General features: G+C 44.6%; 1 protein-coding gene across 2 annotated transcripts; it reads left to right on the top strand.

The window, feature by feature from the left end:
• Nucleotides 1-1245: 1245 nt before the first annotated feature.
• GABRR1 (gamma-aminobutyric acid (GABA) A receptor, rho 1) lies at nucleotides 1246-15002 on the top strand. Of its 2 annotated transcripts, XM_010179752.1 has the most exons (10): nucleotides 1246-1292; nucleotides 2169-2171; nucleotides 2232-2338; nucleotides 3661-3728; nucleotides 7274-7497; nucleotides 10364-10446; nucleotides 11664-11804; nucleotides 12262-12414; nucleotides 13670-13866; nucleotides 14715-15002. In XM_010179752.1, the coding sequence occupies exons 3-10, from the start codon at nucleotides 2320-2322 to the stop codon at nucleotides 15000-15002; spliced, it is 1173 nt and encodes a 390-aa protein (XP_010178054.1). In that variant the 5' UTR covers nucleotides 1246-1292; nucleotides 2169-2171; nucleotides 2232-2319. The 2 variants fall into 2 exon arrangements, with proteins under 2 accessions (XP_010178054.1, XP_010178055.1); XM_010179753.1 differs by lacking the exon at nucleotides 2169-2171.
• Nucleotides 15003-18021: the final 3019 nt, after the last annotated feature.

Here is an 18021-nt window from a genome sequence, read left to right as displayed (position 1 = left end):
ATTTTGCATTTGCAAGTCAATTTTGCTGTGCTATATCCAGGCCCAAGCAGTGCCAAAGAAGCTGCTCCTTCCCATAGCAATGGTGCTGTGTGGCCCAAGGCTCCCCAAAGCAGTGGTCTACCTGTGGGCTTATTCCCATCCCTCCTCTGGGAAGCACACTGAGCAGATTTTTGGCAAGAAACCAATCCCACTTGGCAAATGCTTTGCTTCAGGGCGAGCAAGTGACACAGCCCGGTGTGCCCACTCCTAGTCTGGACAATGTGGAGGTGGTCTGCTTCTCCGTGACAGCAGAAAGATTAATTTCCCTCTAACACTGTTGGTTTTCAGAGAGTTTCCAGCCCAGGGAAAAAACTTCCTCCAAGGCCTGGGGTTCAGCCACTGTTCACTAATGAGGCGATGGTGCTCAAGTGGTGACACTTGTTAGAGTTTTGACTTTAAATCCCTACAGTGGGATTTGAAATGTATCTTAATGGGCAAAAAATCTCATTCACAGAGCTGATTAGTTAGTCTTTATTACAGTGATAAGCTAGATTTTTTAACTTTTAATTAAAGATTAAGTAAAACTGTTAAATGTTTAAAATGTTACTTTTACTAAAGCTCGTACTTACATAGCTAAAAGCAATATTCTTTCCTTCAATGACAAAATAAAATATTGGCCAAATACCTGAGAGGAGCTTTCTACACAGCCAGTTGGGAGAGTATGAAACCAGAAACAAATATTTCCACAGTTTCTTTCTATTTTTTCCCCCTGAAATACTTTGAAAAGACTTTATTCTCATGAAAATACCCAACTGCCTCTGGTGAGTAGATGTAATGGCTGTCTGACCACTGGCAGAGGTCCCCAGGCAGCCCCCCTTGGCCCATGCAGGTTGCCTGTCTCCAGAGCCCCTGATGGCACCGGCCATGGCTGCAGGAGGAGGGAGGTGAGTCGCCTGCCTGGGCCTTTACCAGGCAGTCAAAACCAGCAGTGTCTCATCTCACAAAAATCTTTGTTCCCTTCTTTTCGCCCTGTCCTGGCCACAAGCCCTAGGCATCCCTGTCCTCCGCACCCTCCACCACACCCGACATGACACCGCTCAGTAAAAAGGTAAAAATAAAAAGGTGAGAGCCATTTTGCACGTGTGACAGAAGGTAACACCACAGGGAACCAGTGCTTCCCACCGCTCTTTCCTCTTGATGTCGTCAGCTGCCCATGACCGCCTGTCTCAGCTCTCCCTTTTCCTCTTGTTCGCTTGCAGTCGGCCGCAGCGGCAAAGACGGGAGGCCCACGGCGAGGCGCACAAGCAAGGCAGGTAGGTGAAACCCTCCGGCCCCAGCCCCTCCGACCTCATCCCCGTGACTGGGCCTAGACTGGCAGGGGAAGGGAACACCACTGGAGCATCTCAGTCATATTTAGGGAGGAGTCGTGCCATCAGCAGGATGCAGAGGGCCCCAGAGGAAGAAGCCATGTTCCCTGACACCCTCATGGAGGTGGGATGTAACACCACCACCATCTGCATGTGGCTGGCTCTGAGGGCAGCAGGGCTTCACCACCACAATGAATCAGCAGAGGAGCTGCTGCCACCACCACCTCAGCCAAAGCACTGGGGCAGTGACTACTGTTTTGCACCTTGCATGTGAAGGAGGAGCAGAGCATCCTCTGCCTAGCATTCGGTACAATCCAAACAGTTTCTGGAATAACCCTCCCAGGTCTTTAATGCTCCGTTTTATCCACGTTAGAAATCTGGGGCAGAAGCTAATCGTCTATCCCAAGTTAGGGGATGGCCTGCCTCCTGGCCTGGTTCCCAGCCTATGTCCATTTTGTTCCTGGGCAACAGCCAGTAGCTTACTTGATATATTGTTTCCCTAATTCCTGGCCTCATTCCCTGTCACAAATCAATGTCAGAAATGCTTCTCCACTGTTTCCATTTCCCCATTTATTCACTCATGCTATTCCTCCAGCCCACACATTTGAATGACTGACTCCAAACTATGCTATAAGCAGAGATAAATTTACAGAGACAAAACATCACCAAACAAATGTTCTCTCAGTCCAGACTTACCATAGGTGCCTAATCATTGCATGTTGAACACAAGAATTATTTTTGAATGCCACGCTGCCGGCCACTGCAAGCAGCTGCATGGTTATGGTCCAAGGGCTAAATGGTCTAAGGGGTAATGGAGTGAAGCAGGTGCATACATCTTACAGGCACTGCTCAGGGCTCATAGTTGTGCTTCTCTGTTCCTGGTAGCCCAATCCTAAAACGAAGCCCAGACATCACCAAATCTCCACTGACAAAGTCAGAGCAGCTGCTGCGAATAGACGACCACGACTTCAGCATGAGACCAGGGTTTGGAGGTATGAAATGGGCACATTTGTCACTGTTTGTGTTTTATGCTGCTACTTCTTTATCCTGTAATAAGTCAGGTGAAAAAGCAGATTGTCAAGCACAGTCTTTTCTGTCTCTAATTTTTGTTATTTTGTGTTGTGAATTCATGAGGTGCAGTGAAGTGAATGAGCAAATAGCATTGTCAAAGGCATGGAAATGTGATTAGAGGTGATTTAATATTCCTGATATTCAGTGACACCTTCTTCTGATAAACATCTGCAAATACACCTTATGTTTATTTCTGGACGATGAGGAAAGTCTAAGGTTTCATCTGAATATGCCAATGTGTGTGCATAATCAATTCATATGCCATGCTTACTGACCTGGCCATTTCATTTGTAACCCGAAATAAAGTATTTTGATGGCCACGTGTTAATGCTTGCTCACAGGTTTGCAGCTGCGTGCTAGAGCAACCTAAGCTTTCAGGGAAATGGATGAAGGAGAACACGTTTTCTTTCAGCCCATCGGATTAGAGAACGTTGTAATTTATCTACCCTTTCTGGCTGACAGATGGTCATTCAAATCCAGGATACCATTATATACTCTGATGGAAGAAGATTTTATTGCTAAATGCTCAATATACCAAATACCAGCATGTTCAATTAATTTAAAAAGGTTTCAGTTTCATAGCAGTACGCTAATGTGAGCATCATTTATCTTGACAGATCTCCTGTACTCTAATTGCCAGATGTATATGAGGGCTAGTCAAAGCCTGGAGGAGGAAAAAAAGATCAAAATCCTAATTAGGTGGTGTCACAGCCCAACCTTTCCCCTTGAGATGCCCAGACTCAGTGGCACATGCCTGTGTCCTGCAACGTAGCCCCTTTCATCAGCCTGAGAGATGTGAAAGCCAAATACACGTAGTAAGCCAAATACACGTAGTAGCTCTCAGGGAGCCCAAGAGGGGAACAGAAGTGAGAGAAAAATTTGGAGTAACGCTCCCACATTCCCTCAGCTGTGCCACTGCTGCTCTCCATGTGAATGGATGCTCCGCTGGGCATCCGTCTGTGGAGCCCTGGACCCGAGTGCTAGAGGCAGGGCTTTTAAATGTTGAAGGGACATGTGTAGGATGACACAATAAAAAGAAAAAATCAGTAATAGGTCAGTCTCATTGCTGATTTTGATTGTTATTTGGACGTTTTTGGTATGGATCCCAGTTGTTTCGGTTTTCAATTGGTTTACTGTTGTTCCTATTTCAGACTGAACACCTATTTTTATCCTTAAGATACAAAAGCCAGAGGATTACTTTGCCTCACCAATTTTATACTTCCTCATTTTTCCCCCCCCCCAGGCCCTGCAATCCCTGTTGGGGTGGATGTCCAAGTTGAAAGTCTGGACAGCATTTCTGAAGTGGACATGGTAAGAGGCACAGAAGGGCTAAGGTCAGATAGGACCCCTGGAGACCACGTAGCCCAAACTCCCACTGAGAGCAGGGCTATCTAGAGCAGACTGCCCAGGTTTGTCTCTGTGAGGTTTGAGTACCTCCAAGGACAGAGACTCCACAGCCTCTAGGAGACAGATTGATGTCTGATCTGAATCTGTCAACAATTACTTCTATTGACCTCGTGCTGCCATTCCATCTTCCTTGAGGCAGAAGGAAGAAATCTGACATTTTCTTCTCTCTAGAACTAAATGATGCAACGCTACCAAAACTATCCCAAAGGGCTTGGGATTTTACATTTTCTTAAAAAGTGATAACACATTTAAAAGCTGTGAGGAGACCAATTAATGTGTTAGTTTTAAGGCTCTTTGACATACTGCAGACACAGTCTCCCTTTGGCCATGTTCTGAGGTGGTCAGGGGTCAGGTAGCTCCAAAGTAGAAGTCACATAGCCAGTCTGAGAGCAACACTGGTTCGGACTGGAAAGTCCTGCTCTCAACAGGGCAGCCAAAATAAGCTCAGAGGGCAGAAATTTCTCCAAAACCTGTTTTTGGTACATTAGCCACACTCCTGTGTGCTGGGTACTGGCATAAGTCTCTGCAGGTCTTTCATATATCTTCACACTGATGCTGAAGTGGGATTTCAGGAGCACGCAGGGCTGATGCTGGTGCTCTGCTCAGGCTAAATTTCTTATTGAGTCTCTGTCCTTTATTTCCTACCATGCAATCAGTAAGGTGAAAATGGAAAGTTTTCAAATGCTCTCAAAGCAGTGAAGATTTTGGTCTTTATGATTTTTGCTGGAGGGGCTTTTTTCATCACAAAACACTGCTGAAAGTAAGGTATAATTTCTGCAGATTTCCCATGGGAAGATTTTACATGCATATATGACACATAAACAACAGGCAGTACAGGAGCACAGAAAGGAAATGGGAGATGGCCCTGCATGTGCATTGCAAGACCGACACCGATTTCATTTACCCTTTTAAAATCCAAAGAGTACCCCATTGACTACCCCATTAGACCATCCCCAGCAGGCAGCTCAGCCTTTGCTTTGGCAGGGAAAAACCAAAATCACATCTCAACACAGAACACTTTTCAAAATATTTTGCTCTTTCAACAAATGTATCAAACAGCTCTGAAGCTTTCACAGAAAGCCTCAACTTCTCTGTGCTCCTAATTATCAGCCGCAGGGTTACAGAGCCTGTGCCCGACCTCCTCCCATGTCTAACCCAAGACCATGGCTGTGCAGCAGCAGGGCTGGCATTCGGCAGCCACCTCAGTTGCCCACCAGGCTCCTCTCACCACACTATTTCAGCTTTTGAGTGGGACGGGATATCTGCAGTCAACCGACCACTTCCAGGGTCCAGCAGCGGTGCAATGCTGGGGCACATCAGAGTGCACATTCTTCCCAACCCCAGAAGTCCTCCAGTTGTCAGCCCTGTCTGTGGTGTTCTTGGCACCCTGGCTGTCAGCCATGGGGACTCTGAGCTTTTGTGTCTCCTGGGATGGTCCCAACCCTTCTGGTTGAGGAGAAAGCCTGTGAGGATGGACAGAGAGTCCCTGAAAAGCTTTGGGACTTGAAAGCAAAGGGAGAGAACATAACATTGAGGATTTCAAAGTAAAAAACAAAACAAAACAAACCCAAATAAAACCCCAAGCCAAAAAACCCACTTATTTTTTAAGCAAACATTATGATTTTGAACAACTTCTCCTGTTTTTTGAATATTGCCTCTTCTTCTTGTGTAACATCGTGCTTCTTGTGTAACACCCAGCAACATGGGAAAAATATGGTATGGCCTCAGGTAAAAAAAAAGTATTCAAGGTCAATTTTGTCTGTTTGCAAAATAATGATGGAGAAGACCTTATACTGTCAGAATCAATTCTTTTTAACTTGTGCAGCTTTATAGATAAAGGCCATGGTATTTGCAAGGCCATTGCAAGATCGTTGCTTGCTTTTTAAATGAAGAGACGTCAGCTCTTCATACAGATCTTCACTCTGTACTAAATGTAAGCTTGAGGAGTTAGATATATCAATCTTTCCTTTTTTTCTCCTGCTTTATGGCTATTTGCAAGAAAGAAGTAAAGTAATAGAAGACATTATCAAACTTCATTAGGATGTCACAAATCAGATTCTTTTTGTCCAATTAATTTAAAAAATTTATAAATATCTATTATGGGCCGCTGACCCTGATATTAAGGGAGTTTTGCAGGGGCAGCTGTTTTATCTGGAGGAAAGATGGGAAGAAATTAAAAAACAGATTGTTACCCAGGATTGGAAATTCATTTGCAAACATAATGGGAGACCTAATAGTGTCTCTGAGAAATGGACCAAAAGAAGAGGGAGATATTGATGCTTGGGGGATTTTCTGATGATGCGTTGTAAAATATTGTGGTTCCCAGTTTAATAGCCTAAAACTAACATTAATAAATCTCTCCTAATGAAAGCTGACAATACTTGATTTTTCCACAGCAACCATAAATATAACTTTGTGCAAAAAGTGAGGCATTGACTTCTCGCTTTGCAGAACAAAAGTCTGTCAGTTTAAAGGACACATTAGCACACAGGAGTCAATGTAAAAGGTTTCCCGGAAAGATCTTCTTTAAGTTTGAATACAGAGAAAAGATGTTAAAGGCGGCTATAGAATGGATCAAATGAAAAAGAAGAAATTACATGGTCAGTTGCTTTGGGAGCTTCAGTTCAATGTGATATGAAGCATTTCCAAGAATTATGTCGGCCTCTACGGTAATAATAGCATAGGCTGCAACTAACAAATCACTTCTACTGGAAAAAAAAGGAGTGCAGAAACCTCTGTATTTCAAAATGCTTGGAAAGTGTTGTGGAAAAAAAATCAAGTATTAAATAATTTTTAAAAAACCCACCCAAAACTGATCTCAATTCCTCTGCCCCAGACACCAGGGCAGATTGGACAGTCATAGACACTCCCCTCACTTTACAAGCGGTATATTATGCTACACTCAGAGATACCATGGTTATAAACACGTATGTGAGCTTATGTGTGAGCTTATCTTCAGATACAAGAGGGCTTCCTTTGAAATAAGGAAAAAGGCAAACCCAAGCATATGTGCCTCTGGGGGTCTGACTCCAAATATGAAAGAGCTCAAAAAGAAGGAGCATGCCTCTGATCTAAGAGTACATTATGTGAGGAGAAATAATGAAAAAACCCAAACCTTTTGGGGGGATGAAGTGGTCGGTGGCACTCTCCACCTACCGCTGCTTTGGCATGTCTGCCCTTTGGTCCCTGGAGTGGCTCGCAGGCACCAAAATGCAACATTTGCATTTCAGAGGTGGATTCACACCTCCTGAATGGCCTCTGACTCCTAGCCCCAGTAAGTTGGTCTGACCTAAGGAATAAACAAGGTGCAGTCAGTGGTGTCCCCTGCAGCCCAGGGAGTGCCCGTGTCTTCAGGAACGGTGCTTTACAGCTCGTGGGTTGTCTCAGAGAGGAGAAATCGCTGCTGTGCCAATAAGGTGTAAGGTGTGACACAAGCCTGTTTGCTGCAGGACTTCACCATGACGCTTTACCTGAGGCACTACTGGAAAGACGAGAGGCTGTCCTTCCCCAGCACCAACAACCAGAGCATGACCTTTGACGGCAGGCTGGTGAAGAAGATCTGGGTCCCTGACATGTTCTTTGTCCACTCCAAGCGCTCCTTCATCCATGACACCACCACAGACAACGTCATGCTGCGGGTCCAGCCAGATGGGAAGGTACTTTATAGCCTCAGGTAAAGCTGCATTCGGGCAATGTGAGCTATTAGTGGAGTGGGAGAGAAAGTGGTTTAATTGATTCCTGTATTGTGTTTCTGCATGATGTCATACTTAAAAAAAAATCCCATAGAAAAGAATGAATGTGCTGACTATCCACCAACATCTGAGTCCCTGTGCAAGTTCATTAAGTGTCTGTGACAGGAAGCCAATTTCTATGCCAACATTGCTGGTTCCGCCAGCGTGCCTTCACCCCGTGTGTGTGGTTAGTTAGCCCATGCTCCAGCTCTGGGGAAGCCATGGCCAGGCACAGCAGTCCCTCAGGGCAGCTCATGGGGGGCCAGCACATGAAGGGCACAGATGAAGAGGCAAGGCACAGTCTAAGGAAGGGGGCAGTGTCTGGTAATAAACAGAAGTCCAGAGCAGCTATAGTCCTCCACTTCACTATATAACAAAGTCTCTGGGCCTAACAGAATGTGCAATTTCTTTTCTTATAGGTAATTATGAAGAAGTATTAATTACACTGAGTGCAACTTTAAATTTATGATAAGCAACAAAACAGCACAGGAAGTGACAAGCTTCAGAGCAAGGGTATATAGCTTCTGCTGACTCGTGGATGGCTAGAGCAACCCAAACACTTGACTTAGGCTCTTTCTGCTTTTTGCTTACATTTCATGTGAAATGCATGAAAGCTTCTTGAAGGGATGTTTTGGGTAAACTTTATTTTGTCCTCTAGTTTGAGGGGTTATCCCAACCCTGGCTTTCTCCCTTATTTTCCAACTGGTTGATCAGACTTGAGAGGAACACTGCTGACTTAAGTGTGAATGTTATTAAAACAGGACTTCTTTCTTTCTAATAAGTAACACGTTTATACTTGGAGATGTGAAGTGAGGAGCATCTGTCACTCTCCAAAAGAAACTAAAATCAGTGCCCCTATTTTTCTTGGCTGCAGTGCCATTCACTTAGAGAACAGGTATTGCCAAATGACCCATAAAAACCTATTAGAGAGGAAAATGCTGTACAATATTCTGATGTAAGAATGGTGACATCACCTCCACAGCAAAGTACATGATAAATAAACAAAGCATCGGTTCACAGATAATGTATTCTGAAGGATGAAAAAGAAGGAAAATGTGAATGATAGGAAGTCAGTAGCAGCAAAATGCACAGATTTAACTAATGGTAAGGTTCCAGAACACATTGCTTGGTAAGGCAATGGAGTCTTTAAGGGTGTGTTAGGCAGCAGCCTTAGGAGTGTCAGAGGTAGAGCTGAGCCTGCCATGCAGGTGGGGAGATCAACTTTTCAGCTTGCCGAGGTGTTCTGTGATTTTATGAAAGGAAAGCTAGCAAAACAAGTCTCAATTTCCTGTGGGAAATCAGTTTGACAAGAGTTTTCTTCTACTCTGATACTTTTATCTTACTGTTTATTGGAATTCACAGCCTGAAGCAATGTCTACCTTCTTGTTATCAAAGCTTTTTGATCACTCAGCCTGTTAGACAAGGTGCAGGTGTTCCTTAGGCCTTTGCAAAGTTTGCTCAGGTCCCTAGTACAATAAAAAAGGACAATAAAATGACAAAGTTCAGTTACAGCATGCATACCTATATACTCTTTCATTTAGCTGCATGATACCAATCATCTGTATTGCATGCATTTATGGGTGTCTAAAGAAGCTGGGAACAGGAGAACATCAAATTACTCAGATCCTGCCATGTCTGGCCTTGTGCTTCAACAATTGTCCTGCACAAAATGGTGGTGAACGTCTTGAATAGCAAACTGCCAGAGTTTCATGATTTTGTTCAGTGACAACAGCAGGTTGGGGTGCTTTGTGAATGCTGGGCAAGTACGAATGCTGGTCTCCCCATAAGAGCAAACGGGTCGTTATCACCTGCCTGCCTTTGCTGAATGTCTTTGCCTGCAGGGTACGTTTTTTCCTTAGTGTCTGCCTTTTAAAGGTTCTTTGCCTGACTTTTCTTGTGTTGGAAACCACTGTAGACCTCACTGGCACCTAAACAACAAATCTGAGCCAAGCACTTTCACTCAAGGACTACATCCAGATAGGAAAGCAACACCAGCAGGAACCCGCACATGCAAAAGGACTGCTAACATAAGGCACTGCATCTTGGTTTTACCATTATGTGACAGACGTCTATCTACCATTAGCCCTGCTATAATTTGTTATTTCTTTTTCCATCATGATTTACACTTCTATTTTCATTTACTTCCCTAGAGCTTAAGCCAGTTGAGTCAAGATTTATAGGTGCTTCCAGTGCACATACAAAATTATGCTGTTAAAAATGAGATAATCGGACCACAGCAAGACCAGAGCCTTTGATTGATGGGGCAGAGCATTGCAGCGGTCTCTGTCGCAGACCAGCTCCAGCCTGACTCAAGGCACTGCCTGTGCCCTCTGGTGGCTGATATCCAGGTGTGAGCACCGGCCTCTTGTCGAGCCGCTGGAAAATTGCAGTGTGTGTAGAAAACCACCTGCATCCCTCATGGCACTGGGATGGCTTTAAATGTAAACTATTTTATCGTACAAAGCATCCATTGAAAGCACAGATCTCTGCAGAAAGATGCTTGCTGATAGTCAAAGAGGAAGTGCCCACTCTACCCTTTCCCATTTTCTTCTCCAATATTTTTGTCACCTAGTAGCAATTTGTAAAGGCCTAACTTTGTAGTCATCATCATCTCTATCACTAGTTTGCTAAGAAGAAGAAATGGCTTTAATTGAAGTGGAATGGCTTTAGCTGAATGGAAGGAATCTCTTTTCAGTGGACTGTTACTGGCCCAGTGGTTACTTAATAAAAAAACAGACCAACAGCTTTACTGCTTTTCAGTCACATAAGATGACAAGTTTTTAATGGGGTGGTTTTTATTATTCCTAGAGTTACAGTAACGGCAATGTGCAACATGGATTTTAGTCGCTTTCCCCTGGACACACAGACGTGTTCCCTGGAGATTGAAAGCTGTAAGTAAAGCAGAGGTGTAGGGGAGCCAAGGGCTGCAGCCCACGGGCACCCAAACTGTATTTAGTTATATCAATAATTATACCAATAATTAAACTGCTGCTGCATTCATGGGAGCTCTAGCTGAAGTCAGGAAACTTCAGCACTAAGTAAAACTCCATGCCCATATTTTTTCACTAGAATTAGATGGTGTTTACAACAATGCAGTGTTTCTAAACACCAGCTGTGAGCACTGTCTTGCCAGTGTCCCCAAAAGCTGGCACCACCCCATCCCCAGAGGACCTGGGCCACTCTCCTGCAGGTCAGCAGCCTCCAGCAGCACCCGCTTGCCCAGGTGCTCTCAGACACTTAAATAAATGGCCCCACGCCCCTCCCATGCACCATTTGCTCATCCGTGGTGCAGAAACCATGACGGGGCAATGACATTAATCCCCTTCCTCTTACAGTCTGTACACTTACTTGAGATAACCCAGCTTATACCCACATGTAGTTCCTTTGTCCCAGGTCTGATGCACATACTAATTGGCTAGATTTCATACAGCAACATTTTAAACTTTTAGCTTTTTAGGATTGTTTTTCTTCTCCTTCTTAAACTTGCAATAAGAAATTATAATCTTAACTCTGTTTTAATACATTTATAAGTGGGGTCTTTTTCTCCCTATCTGGGAAAAGCTGCTACTAAACCCTAAAAGGATTAACATTACTATATTCCCACATGTATTAAAAAACCAAGACCTGTAATGTTCATGTGCACATCACAAACAGAAAGTTTACCCAAGAGATTTTCTTCCTGCATGCCTCAGACCTTTGTAGCTGGTTCCTCCTGTTACCTCAAGCAGCATCTTTCCTCCAAGTCTCCTTTCCTGTGCTCCCGATTTTAGGATGTTTATGAGGGGCAGTTTTTCAAGTTCGGATGTGGTGGGTTACCTGACACATGGCTTACGTGTGCAAAATTATTATTATTAGAGAAACTAGAGGGTTTTCAAAATGCTCCAGACATCAGAACTGAGGGCTGTGACAATGAGCCAGTCCCCTCCTTGCCACAATCACACCCACCGTGGCTGTGGCTCTCAGCTGGGTGGTGACATTAGGCCTTTTCAACAGGGACCTCATGGGTAGGTGGAGGGCACACCTGGATGGTGCGTGGGCACACCCTGGGCTGTGGGTGCTATAGCAGCTGGCTCAATGCACTGCCCTGAGGTTTGCTCTGCTCCCCTAGATGCCTACACTGAAGACGACCTCATGCTCTACTGGAAAAATGGGAACGATTCTCTAAAAACAGATGAGAGGATATCGCTGTCCCAGTTTCTCATCCAGGAGTTTCACACCACCACAAAGCTCGCCTTTTACAGCAGCACAGGTGGGTACCTGTGGGTAGGCTGTGGGAAGGAGGGCTGCAAACTGTCCCTCTGCACCTTGGCCATGGAGGGTTGTCCACTGGGACATCTCCCTGTGGCCCATCAGACCTACCTTTCTTCCATGTGGAGGCTGCTGTCCCTGACACAGACTTCTATCCTGATGGTTGCGTGTCTGGAAAGGCAACCCCTCTTCAAGATCACACCAAGCTTGAACATGAATTAAACTCTCTGGGTGCACAGGTGATATCATCTTTTCTGGGAGATGTGGTCCTGAGAAGCTCTTTGAGTTTGATAGCTGGTTCAGTAAGGAGTCTTTTCAGTAAACTGCAGTGAACTGTGGTCATTAACTGTGTTTTTCTAAAAGCAAAGGAGGCACTATTTTACTGACACAACGTTACCTTATCTGGAAGTAGTTTGATGTTGGTGTGACTTCTCTTTTTCCTTCTTTCTGTTACACAGGGTGGTACAATCGTCTCTACATAAACTTCACTTTACGGCGACACATCTTCTTCTTCTTGCTCCAAACCTACTTCCCCGCCACCCTCATGGTCATGTTGTCCTGGGTGTCCTTCTGGATCGATCGCCGAGCAGTTCCTGCCAGAGTCCCTTTAGGTAAGCACAATCTTGTCATCAGCAGCCCTAAGAGACCATTGCTGCAACTGTGGCCTTGACCACCAAGACAAAAATCCCGTGCTGTGCTCTGCCCCTGCATTGCCTTGCAGCACGGAAATCAGCAGTGCCACACACGTGTCCCCCATGCAGGGACTGGCCATGGTACAAACTCTCCATCTGCCCTGCAGTACCAATAAATTCCCTTCCCTGCTTGGACACAAGTGCTACCTGCATACAGTGCCTATCAGGGAGCAAATGTCCTGCTCTGCTTTTGTTGCTGTTAACAGAGACACAGCACAGAAAGAGCCAAAGTGTCAGTGTCCCTTGGAGATGTCAGTTAGCAAGGAGGTGAAAAGCAATATTAGCAGCCCTGACAAAATTTCAGTTTACTATTGCTAGAGAAGGGAGGGTGGAGGAAACACGGTCAGCTGGGCTTTGTTGTTTGACTTGTTAAATGAGTTTACAGTGCAGTGTGAGGGATGGATTCAGCTTCCCCTTCTGCAGCATCCTTCAGACAGGTGAAGCCCTATGCCAGAGCAGTCACCATGGGAGCAGAACTATGCTATGGACATAAATCCTCTTCTAAAACAGATGCTTTGCCCTTAGCAAAGTGCTGCTTGTATATTTGCAGACTTCCAGCCCAAGCTTGCTTCTGTGTATTCCAGGCAACACTCCTCAGGATATTATTTATTGTTAAAATTATATTCCTCAGTGGAGAAGAGATCTACAGGCATAGCAGAGAGAGCAATGGGGCAGTTATCCATGTCTGTGCTTAGGAACAGCATCCATGGCCTTGAGACATCATTAAAGGGAGCATAAGTGTTTGGGCCATGGCTTTTTGAAACATATAGGCACTGCCTTTAGCCTTTCACTTGCACCAGTGCTGCAGGGGATCGAACTAGAAGCTGAGATACTTGTACCTCCCGGGGGATTCTCCTAAGCCCAGAGATGATGGGGTGCAGCCAGCACAGGGTCAAAGCACTGCTGCCTGGCTGTGAGGAGGCGGCTGGTGGTGTGGTGGGGAACCAGGCTAGCAACACCCTGAGACCAGAACTAGAGCTGTTCTCACCAAAAAGACAGGACAACCCCAGTCAGAAATCAGGGACCCTCCTCAGACAGTGAAATGCACCACTCAAATGTGAAAAAATTATTGCAAGATAAACTCAGATGCTAGGAAATTGTAATGACAGCTGTATTTGCCATGAAAAGTCTGCATTTAAAGTGCCTTACAGGCTCTCTGCTGGTGTATTCCCAGGAATAACCACCGTGCTGACCATGTCCACGATCATCACTGGGGTGAACGCCTCCATGCCCCGTGTTTCCTACATCAAAGCAGTGGACATTTACCTGTGGGTCAGTTTTGTGTTTGTCTTCCTCTCGGTGCTGGAATACGCGGCAGTGAATTACCTGACTACAGTGCAAGAGCGGAAGGAGCGGAAACTCCGGGACAAGGTGAGGTTTCTGTCTCCAGTGCAGCTTTATGCCCCTGGGAAAGGTGTGGCAATTGTTGGGAAATGCTCAGAAGTTTTCAACTGCAGTGTGCTGCTCTCAGCTGCCTGGGGGGTTGGATGCAGAGCATGCAAAAAGACAGCAGCAGTGATTTCCTGGTTGTAAAGATTTGCTGCAGACAACCCACATCCAAACTCATTGCTCCTTCTGCAGGCTGAGGGCACTCAGTCCCTCCATCTACAGCCCTCCACTGCCTGTATAAATGGTATAGGGGTTAGGATTTTACCTTTAAAAGGTTTTTTTATGCTGAATATTTTTTTCTCCCCAAGCCTGTGATTAGCACCAGATGGATACAGTGTTTTAGGTTTCAGATAATGTGACAGATTTCCCTCACCTTTTTCTAGGCATAGTCTAGACTCAAATACAATGATTCAAACTTCTCCTTTCTGTCTTTGTTACATCAAATTATAACCACCCAAAATTTCTGCCTAAGCTCTTCTTTTCAAGTGGGGCAAGCCTGACACATCCCTCTTTGCGGATTCCTTCTGCTCCCGTCTCTGATTTTCTCAGTTTCAAGGTCCAGGTCCAGGCTTTATTCCCACCCTGATAACCATGCTTAAGCCAAATGAACTTTTCCACACACAGCCCTGCACCCTCCCTGAGTGCGTTGTGTCCTGCAGACATGAGACCAGAGACTGAGAAAGCTGCTGCCCACCTCCATCCTCTTGTTCTCCCTTTTTAGGTCCCAGCAACCTGAATTCCCAGGGCTTGTCCCTTCCTCTGCTTTTGTAAGGAGAAAAGGGCTTCCTGTGTGTACCTGGACAGAACTCAAACCCATCCTGTGTCCACAGATCCCCTGTGCGTGCAGCCTACCTCAGCCTCGGCCCATGATGATGGACGGCAGCTACAACGACGGGGACGTGAACGAACTGGGGCACTACGTGTCTGAGAACGGGGACAAACCAGACCGAATGATGGTGCAGCTGGCGCTGGGGTCTGAGAGGGGCTCGGGCCGCAGGAAAAACCCGAGATACGTCAGCATGCGGATCGACACGCACGCCATCGACAAGTACTCCAGGATAATATTCCCTGGTGCATACATTCTATTTAATTTGATATACTGGTCCATTTTTTCATAAACATACGCAACTTCTGCAGTCACAGATCATTGCAACGTTAAATGAAAGTACGGTCTCATAGGCTAACAGAATAAAGTGGAGAATTGTTTTAATTGGAGGGAAAACTGATTTTTTTCAGTATTTAAATTTTTTTAGATGCAACTCATCTGTGGCATAAATAATTGTGCAAGTTTCACATTGCAGCAAAACATAGGATATACGATCTAAAATTTTATACTTGTTTAAAGCTGTGCTATGTTCCTTCTTGTGCCTCACAGGCCACTATAAACTATTTTAACAAGTGACTATAATAGCCAGTTGCTTATATATGGTGCATCCTCCATTTGTGCCCCTGAGATCCTAATTCTCTGAGTACCTGAGTGCATGCATGCATGTCTCAACTCAGCAGACTTAACCACGTTCAATACCAATAAATACAAAGCATATGCAAATACTTACATGTTTGCAGGCTGAGGTCAGAAATGGTCATTTCAAACACAAAATATCCAGTACTGGGAAACACTTTGGCAAGGTTCTTGCTGGCTGCAGCTTGCTTACACCCCTCAGTGCATGCTGCCCCAGCAGTACTGCACTGACAGGACCACGTAGGAGGACTTTCAGATTTCTGCTTTGTCTCGTTCACATTTAAACAAAAAAATCTTTCCAAGCTGTTTTGACTATCTTTTTAAAATAAGACCTTCAATGTACACTTACTAAGGAATGAACAAAAGCTGGCCTTGTTGCAATGCTAACCAAATCCTCTGGGAAACACAGGAGCTCTCCCTGGATATGGTTATTCGGGTCAGTGGGAGTTTTGCTCTTGAATTTCCTGGGAGGTTTCTCTACAAACTGATCCACTGAAGACAAGCGGGTGTCTACCAAAAGATGAGAACCAATGCAGGAGAAGCCACTTGTCTCTGAGACAGTCTGGGTGTTACGGATCCGTACAGCCTGAAAACCTGTTGCTGCCTGTAATTTCTTGTCCCTGCTAAAGCCATTGGTAAATGCACTCGCCTAGTCCAACCATTTTTAGTAAAAGGATGACAGAAAGGTGGTCAACAGGTGACAAAGCAGTTGTAAGGACTTTAGATCATGCCAAAAACTCTCTCCAAAATTCTCCATCACAGTTTCTGCTGAGCAGCCAGTCAGCATAGACATTGCATACTGAAAAGGCAAAATCTGTAATGCAGGAGCAATAAAATATTTCAGGAAAACAAGAATCAGTTGAATGGTATCAGGGGCCTTTACAGTGACAGGAGCACAAAAGGTGTCTCAGAAAGCGAGGCCATTCCGTTGGTCTGCTGCCGTGTGCTATCCACCACATCCATGAAGCTGACTGAGGGTTTGCATTAACATGACTTTAAACACATGCACTTTTTTACAGAACTCATTATTCCCTGCACAGCAGATGCTGCTGTCTCTTACAGGTGTAGCTGCTCTAAGAATCAGATCAAAGCAGTTGTGCCTCCACAGAGAAAGTGAATCTTCTCACATGAAACCTGCCCTTGGGTGACCGACATGCCACTCTGTGCATTAGGCTGGCAACACAGACACTGCAGTTGTTTGAACACTGGTGGTTGTTGCTTTAATTTGCTATGTAAATAAATGTCATGTAAACATCCTCAGCATTTCTTACAACTGCTAAAACCATGAGCTGCAAGCCTACCTACATTCCTCTTGCACGTACAGCCTACACTCCATAGGTAAGGCAATAAAATCACAAAAGCTAAAATCATTAAAAGACACACACATCCACAAGATAGTTTTACTATTCATATCTACATAGCTTTTTTCCCCACATACACACACTATCTTAGCTTAGTTTTATCAAGTTTCCTTCATAACATATTATTCTGCAGTGAGGTTTTTTTAAGAGATTAAAAAAAATACTTATTTTCTTAAACCATAAACACATCTGTCAAATGAGGGTAGAAAAGTCGCTCTGGCAGAAGCAGATGAAAGGCTGGCCATAGGGTTTGGCCACCTCCCTAATTCCAGCAGCACCTTACCCTACAAATAGCTCCAGGATTTCTCGGGCACTGCTTGCACAGGAATGTATTTAGATCCTCAGCATTAAAGGAAGCCGTTTATTCCCACAGTTTAAGAACAGCACAAAAGGGAGTGCCAGATTTTATAGTAAGCTGTCCAGCTTCATAAGAAGCTTAATGCTGTGTAGCTTGCTGCAGTACTGTACATTCCTTTACAGACTCATTAATCTCATACTACACACATTATTTGGCATCTGAGCAGTATATCAAGGGAGATTTTGAAGATAGGAATGGGAGCTGGACTTTTAAATTCCCTAGTTTTCAGTGGGCAACTGGTTTCTAATTTCCCATGTGATTTTCAAAGTTTCCCTTCCAGCACATCCTCCTAAACAGATCCCTCAACCTCCATGTTTGGATTTACATTGTTAATTTACTTGTGGTTTATCTGGAAAACTCTAGTGCCTTTTCAGTCTTATATAAATGTGTATATAGATGTACTCTGTACAGGACATGTCACATACAGCCAGTGTTTGCTGTCAACAACTGTACTCATTAAACACATTTACATACAGAGTTCTTTGGTTTTCAACCTTCCAGCGTATGGTTTTGTACCCAGTCATTCACACTCTGCTCCTTTCCATTTCCATAATAAATCAGAGCGATTTCTTTGGTTTTGTTTATTTCTAGAAACACACAAAATCACAATGAAACTTCACATTTGTACAGCGTTGCGTGTTTTCCACCCTCAGAAGAAGGACCCCTGTGAGTTTATACGTGTATATAAGACCTTTTAGCTCAGGTTATGATCCAGTCAAATACCAAACATCCTTAAACCCCATGATGCTGGTAGGGCTGGAGAGCCCTGGCATTTCACAGGCCAGGCTCTGCTAAGAAGCCTGCACACAAACTCAAAATCCCAAAGACAACATGAGGCTTTCCACCAGAGACTGTGTATGTTACAGCCCTTGTCCTTCTTGCTCAGGGTCATACTTATAATTCAGACCAATTTATTGGAGGTTAACCCGAAGCCCAGCCAGAGATAATGCTGCTTT

This window comes from Mesitornis unicolor, unplaced genomic scaffold (genome assembly GCF_000695765.1).
Source record: "Mesitornis unicolor isolate BGI_N332 unplaced genomic scaffold, ASM69576v1 scaffold43912, whole genome shotgun sequence".
Taxonomy (NCBI): Eukaryota; Metazoa; Chordata; class Aves; order Mesitornithiformes; family Mesitornithidae; genus Mesitornis; species Mesitornis unicolor.
The sequence above is the reverse complement of the archived record's forward strand: the minus strand, read 5'-3'. Positions and strand labels throughout refer to the sequence as shown.